Below are 7170 nucleotides of genomic sequence, written 5' to 3' on the forward strand. Positions count from 1 at the left end.
TTATTATTCAGTCATAGCTCGCAATATGATATAGTTGAAAATATGAGTGAAAAATGTTTAAGGTTAAATGTAACAATATTCATAATACCTTTGTCATGCATTATTATAAATCTAAAGACACGTATGTATTTTTCTTTTTACCATTGCTGTCTTCTGAAGTAATTTGCCTGATAGTTGCTTTATCTTGTCAACTGGAGGCCCGGGGTCCGCATACAGCCCGCACCTCACTTGAAGTGGCCCTCAGTACAACTACATGCATTTGAGCATGAAATCTTAAAAGTGCAGTGTAAAAATGCACACAATTACTTCTTGCAATTAATGTTGGTCTGCTGTTCTTGCATTGAAAAAAAAAGAATTCAAAATAAGTGGTTATTTTTTATTTGCTTCAAACCTTTTGTATTCCTATTTATACTGTTAAACATGCATTTCAGCATGAAATATGTTAAGTTACCACACTGTTAACATATTCAAAATTGCAGTTTCATATCTGGTTAAGTGCACGGTCCTATATGTGGCCATGTGGTAGTGTCGATGAAAAATTGTGGCCCCCTCCAGCAATTCAGTTGCCCATCCCTGCTATACTACTTATCCTTTTGTCAGCCCAACCTGGCAACATCAGCTGCCCGGAACAGCGGATCAGAAACATTGTTGACAACTGTAGCTCGGCAGCAAACTTCTCCCGTTTCCAGAACAATGACTCTGTCAACACTAGTCTGGGCGGGTTTTGAGGTGGTGTCGATGGGTTGTCGCCTGCGCTAGCTAACTACGGAGCCAGGGTGGTTAGCTGGTGCGTCAACGGATTTGACTCGCAGCGTTTCAGAGCATTTGTAGCTTAACATTAGCTGGCTAACAGAGCTTAGCTAAAGACGCAGCAGCAGCATGGGCGATGGCAGTATCACTCCCAGGCTCGGCAACATGAAAGCCTTGCTTGGTATAGTTGCCGGGGCTGGAGCTTCCTATGGGTTATACAAACTAATCAGCGGGGGGAGCATCAAGAGAAACAAGAAAAGTGCTGCGACTGAAAGTGCTGGTGTCAGGAGCAGTCAGCCCTGTGAAGTTACCCTTAAGCCGGGCAGCCTGCTGGCCAGAGTGTCTGGACTGGATGTGGTGTGTCCCCGACCTGTGGATGTTGCATCAGGTAAGAACCATAGAGCTCATAAAGCTTTAACGTATCTGAACGTGATTGTTTCAACAAAGTAAATGACTTCTCTGATTTCTTACGTGCAACACAAAGCACCCCTAGTCAATCCCAACTAAAAGTCACATTTTGTATAAATGTATATCATACATTAATAAAAGCCTATCTGGAGTAGTTGACTGTAAATGATTACTACAACTAAGTGATACTGACTCTCCTCCAGTGTAAACACTTATTTAGTATAATTAAATGTTGTCTATGTCTTATTTTGCTCCATAGAGGACATCATCCACCAGTCCCCTGGCAATTTGGATCCACAGCACTTAAAAATGCTGCTCACATGTCTACAGACCAGCAATAATCCACCCGACAGATGTAGGATCCTACTGACTTTAGGAAATTCAGCTGCCTTTACTGTGAATCAGGTAGGGTTTAAGTATACTTTCTGAAAAACCTCCAAGTGAGGTTAGTTTGGGCTGCTTTATTGTAAATTAACTAATTATTATGTTATGTATCACTTGTGTTTTTTCACAAAAAGTACTATATATACAATATGCATCTCTTTTTTTAACTGATCGACCAGAATCTAATAAGGGATTTTGGAGGGATTCAGATCATAGCTGGTTTCCTTTCGGATCCTGTGGCAGAGGTTAGAGTGCAGACTCTGAATGCTTTAAATAATCTGTGCATGAACATCCAAAACCAGGAACAAATAAAGGTATGTCCCTTTTCACTGTTTTGCAAACATTGTGCAATCTGTTGCTGTATATGATATATTTTTGGTTATACATTCACGTCCATGTCCCATAGGTTTATGTTCCACAAGTGCTGGAGCTGATTGAGATGTCACCAGTGAATTCTGACCTTCAGCTTGGTGCTCTCAGGCTGCTGACAAACCTTTCAGTCACAGATAAATATCAACACTTGCTGAAGGAGTCGATTACACTTTTACTTTCTCTACTTGTTGTGAGCAACGAAGCATTACAGGTTGGTATCTTTTTATGTGGCACCTGGTTTATCTTCCTCACATTCTTATACCATTTTGAGACTTTGAAAAGTTGTAACTCTCATTGGAAAAGAGATAAGGCCAGTAGAGCTGTGCAATATAAATATTTACTTTCATTATATTTGCCTTTCAGGTTCAAGCTTTGAAGGTTCTTGTGAATTTGTCATCCAATCCAGATATGATGGATGACATTGTTCAAGCTCAGGTAAGAATAAAGGGAGTGTGAAAATTCTGCATTAAGATGTCATCAAAACTAATAGAAAAGCAGCATCAATAGCAGCAGCAATAAGAGCATTTTGGTAGTCAAGCTTTTGGAACAGGGATCCAAATTTAATTATACATCCTCTTTTTTACAATGATCTTTCCTACTTTTTTTTCCTAGGCACCAGCTTCTGTTGTGCTGCTGTTTGACGCACGGACAGCCCCTGCGGTGCTTCTGCGACTGCTAACATTCGCAGGGAACTTAAAGGCCTGGAGGGCCTCTGCCCAGGTGGCTGATGAACTGAGGCGGAAGCAGGATTGCCTTTTCCGGGTCATGTTAGATGAGTCTTCCCAGCTCCACAGCAGACTGGTCCAACTGCTTTCACACCCTGATGGGGAGATTCAGTCCCAGGTGTCTCGCATCTTGACATAGACCTCCGTCTTTGAACTCTTGATTCATGCACAGCTTTTGCTTGCACACATTTTTCCAAAGCTATCAACCCATCACCCTTTCAGTTGAATTATAAATCTGTGTAGCCACAGGCAGATACTCGGCTTACACTCCCACACTCTCTGTATCAACAACGTTCCCTTGATCGATGTTATTACCACACATAAGTAAATGATCTCTTCCAGCTCACCAGCCACTCTTCCCTGGTTTCCACTTTCTTACACTACAATTAATTGATGAGCAACATGCGAGCAAGAAGCAGGAAGAAAGTATTCATTCAGTAAAGTGTTAAAACAGGCCACCACTCCCTGTTTACTTCCTGCCACCAAGAGTTTTCTTCTCGTTGCCAGAGACTATTTTCCTTCAAAGATCCACAGTGCCCTTCCTTCTGAGAATGTCACCTACTTTCTCTGAAGACATGTTCCAGGTGAAATTTCTGAACCCAAACCTACTGCCAAACATTTTCTAGAGAATGTGTCAGGATAACCTGTGCAGCACGACCCAGTCTATTTCCCTTCTGTGACTCACTTGGATGGAGAGCTGAAAAAATTTCTCACTGCACACCTTAGCATGCCTTGGAGACACAAATGAATGGATGCACTTCAGCTCCAGTCCTTGGTGAATTGTCAACATGTTGGATTCAAAGATTGTGCTCTTTGAGATATTTTATTTGTGTATTTAATTCAAGAATTAGTGCATCATAACTTCAGAAGAGCCAAAGGGAGGTCAATCGACATTCTGGTTGTCCTCACATTCAGTTTTTCATCGTAATGAGAAGAGTAAGTTGGGTCTGGTAAGGATACACGCTGGGTAAACTTTGACTTTAAGGGTGCACCAACCACAGCTGCGTGGATAAAACTTCAGGGTTGATCCTTGACATACATACCTGCGTGGTTGCATCCCTCAGAAACACCTGCAAATCCTCCAGAGAGTAGCTGGAGGAAGTTCCACAGGAAAAGGATGTCTGAACTGCTGTGATTGTTGTAGCTGCCACAAATATCGTGCAGATATGCAGCTTGAAAAAGAATAGAGGAAGACGTGACCTTTGACAAAGCAGTCTGCAATAATGAAAATGTTTTGTTGTCAAAATCATGCTCACAATGTTATTGACTTACAACAGAGGATTGCATGTTAAATACAAGCTTTGTAATGTTAGGTTATGCACTTCCTGTAATGAGACAGGCTGTAAGTGACAGATCCACATGTTGTCCAGCTGGAGGACTGGAGCTGTCAACCCATCTACTCACTTGTTAACAGTATTTACAGAGAGGAGGATGGATGTGGGTGCATACCTCTAAATTGCATGAAAAATGGGATGATTATCTCAGAATATGATTTTTAATGCAAGGATTTTTACGGCATGAGCCAGTCCAAGTGTAAAGAAATGCTGCACATTTTTTATGATGGACACTGACTTTATTGAACCCAAATTATCTCTCAGGCAATATGGTTTACCAGAATAGATACAGCAGAAGGCTGATTTACTTGTGACCTAGATTATCATATTTATTTAATGAAGCTAGTCAGCATTTTGCCTATAAAAATGAGAAATATGTTTGTTATGTTTGTTTGAAGGTTCAATAAATACCCTACAGGACAAATTATGAATCCATTTCCTTATTTCTGCTGTTTAAAAGCATTCACTGACTTTGCGATGAGCTCTGCTTTTGTTAGATGTTAGGCTCTGCAACTCGGACTTGTTTTTGGCTTTGCAGACAGAGTAGCATCTTGACATGGCAAGAATCCAGAGGCTTCCTGCCGGCATGGTGTAGGGAATCTTGTCCATGCTTTAAATTCTAGCAGGTTACTTTTTATTATTCAAATTTCCGGAGCGCGCCCTGAATGCATCACCTGCAGCTCTCGGTTTGTGTGAGGGGGCGTGACACAGAAAAACAGGAGAAAAACTGAGAAGGCAGAAAAACTCCGTGCTGCTATAAAATACGCAGTTTTCCAATTAGCACAAAATTAAGAGTTTTCTATGGACATTGGTGAAAGCTGCTGTTAGCAGTGAACCACAAACGAGTACCTACCTCGAAGACGCCGAAGTTGGTCGTAGAAGAAGCTCCGTCAGAGTGTTTTCGTTCAACTTTTAGAACTATTCTGATTCTCTTTTTTTTTTGAGGGACGATTCTGTCTGTGCCATGTGGGGAACTGCTTCACCGTGGTCCAGGACTTCATTGCTGGATGCCTTCTGCGTGTCAGGACGTCGACACAAAGATGCTTGCCGTACCAGGAGGGCGGTAGGAACCAAAACAAAAAGGAAACCCACCCGAGAAGCTCTTTATCCATTTTTTTTACTACTTTATTCCGCCTGGAACTCGGGTTGTTTTCTGTTCTTGGGGCCCAAGACTAACCAATAAATGACAGTTGACAACCAAGATAAACTGATAACTGAATAAGACTGACGTCATAACTGAAGGTTGACAACCGAGAAACATTCAAAGTAAAATGGTTCAAACTGGAAAGGCAAACTACTTTAAGTGAATTTAAAAGAGTATAACTAAGACACAGTGAAGTGGTATCACATTTATTTTTATTTTTTCCTAAAAGTGCACTTTTTTCTTTTATTCTTTTCCTATTTTTTTGAGGTATTGAAATAATTTATTTTTGTTTTACATCCATTTTGGTTGTTTAAATTATTTTTTGTGGGATATTTGAGTTAATTATTTTTACATGAAGATATTTCTACTTTAACAGAATGTTAAAATGTCTGATTTTTGATACAGACCCTAGATTTAGATATTGTAGATAATACTTAGGTCAGCCGCAGAGATCTCTTCTATAAGAGAGAGGGACACACGTCCAGGTTACAAACAAAAGGTTTGAGAACAAAACTATCAACATTTTTTTTATTTATTAAAAATATATTGCAGATCAGATTGATTTTTGTTTCCAAATTAATTTTAGTTTTAAGCTACTTGTAATAAAAACATTTTTTCATTTGAGTGTTAAAGAACTTTTGATTGCATAAAGACAAAAATAATCAATATAAAACATTTTTTGCTTGTAGTGTCAATAGTTTTGCTCTGACTTCTACTGTTTCATTGATTAATAAAGACAAAACCCCCCATGCCAGTGTTTCATTGAATAGAATAGTGTAGGATAAATGTCTGTGATTGTCTTTTATCATGGGAATTTTTGAGTCTCCTACCTGCTATTTTTGTTTTTTTTAAATCAAGTTGAGGGATTCAAAACACCAGGGGAACTTAGCTAGGGGCTGCCCATTGAAGCCGGCAATAATCATTCATTAATAATTATCTGTAAACTTATAGATTGAAACAGTAATCATAAACATTTTATTTATGTCAGCTTTACTAAAGTATTGAATAATGAAAACCCCCCTCTCCTTTAATTATGAGTAAGTATGAGTAATGATTTTCTAATGTTTAAAATATATGCAGCTGGCCGGCCATATGGCCTCAAAAATTGCCGATCTAAATAACTATTAGGTAATTTTGGAGTGAGGGAGAGAGCACCTTCATATAAAAGTGAAGGAGATTCGGGGAGGGGCCCATTCAATGGAGCCTGTCAGGGGCCCAGCCAGTTCTGTTTTTATTATTCTAACTCTAGTTTATAACCTTTTAAATGATTATATATATGGTACATGATGTGTTTCCTTAAATTAATTTTGCATAAGTACAAGCATTCAATGTGCATTGCTGACAGTGGCGGTTCTACACAGGGGCCTCCAGGGGTCACTGCCCCTGTGAAGAAGCCTTTGGCCTCTGCTGTGGCCCCTGTGTCAAATTAATAATAAAATGATCAATTTATAACAATGAACGACGGAACAATTCTTACCTAGTTTTTGTTCAAATAATATCTCATTGTACACAAAATGAACCCAGAATGTGTACATTGTATAATAGTTTAATTGTGCAATAAAAGCTAAATATAAAGATCACTTTCACTGTACTGCACTTTGAAAATAAAAAAAAGTAACTGTGCACAAAAATGAGAAATGTCATTGTCGTACAAAAATAACTGTTAATGTTGGTAAGTCTCAGTGTTTCAATCAATGTAGTTCTTCCAAATATGAGAATTTTTCGCTAAAATAAAGGTTTTGAATGCTTAAATATAATTTTTTGGTATAAAATTGGTCTAGAACCGCCACTGATTGCTGGTTATACAGTAGTAGGCTGTGTGGTAAAAATCCCTTTGACGAATCGTGATTTTTGTTGTGATGTGGGCGCGGATGATGAATTCGGACAACAAATGAGGCTGATTTAACAGTGACGATGATGCGTTCAGGTCTTTGTCTCCCCCTCCCTCCTCCCGTGCCTACACACAGCCTCCTCCCCCTCTGAAAGAATGAGATGACCATCGCTGGATCCCGCTGAGCTCCATCAGAGTCACACAGCGGAGCAGAGCGAGCAG

General features: G+C 39.5%; 1 protein-coding gene across 1 annotated transcript; it reads left to right on the forward strand.

Moving 5' to 3' along the window:
• Positions 1 to 577: 577 nt before the first annotated feature.
• Positions 578 to 3937, forward strand: armc10 (armadillo repeat containing 10). Its single transcript, XM_059334735.1, has 6 exons — positions 578 to 1138; positions 1418 to 1563; positions 1722 to 1856; positions 1949 to 2125; positions 2278 to 2349; positions 2527 to 3937. Exons 1-6 carry the CDS (start codon positions 880 to 882, stop codon positions 2776 to 2778), a joined length of 1041 nt encoding a protein of 346 aa, XP_059190718.1. The 5' UTR covers positions 578 to 879; the 3' UTR covers positions 2779 to 3937.
• Positions 3938 to 7170: the final 3233 nt, after the last annotated feature.

The sequence above is a fragment of the Centropristis striata genome, chromosome 6, assembly GCF_030273125.1.
Source record: "Centropristis striata isolate RG_2023a ecotype Rhode Island chromosome 6, C.striata_1.0, whole genome shotgun sequence".
Lineage (NCBI taxonomy): Eukaryota > Metazoa > Chordata > Actinopteri > Perciformes > Serranidae > Centropristis > Centropristis striata.

Excerpts from the sequence above, each read along its gene's own strand:
- armc10 (XM_059334735.1), top strand. The coding sequence starts at position 880 with ATGGGCGATGGCAGTATCACTCCCAGGCTCGGCAACATGAAAGCCTTG. Across the intron at positions 1,564-1,721 it reads CTGCCTTTACTGTGAATCAG|AATCTAATAAGGGATTTTGG; the intron begins GTAGGGTTTAAG and ends CTGATCGACCAG. Across the intron at positions 2,350-2,526 it reads ATGACATTGTTCAAGCTCAG|GCACCAGCTTCTGTTGTGCT; the intron begins GTAAGAATAAAG and ends TTTTTTTCCTAG.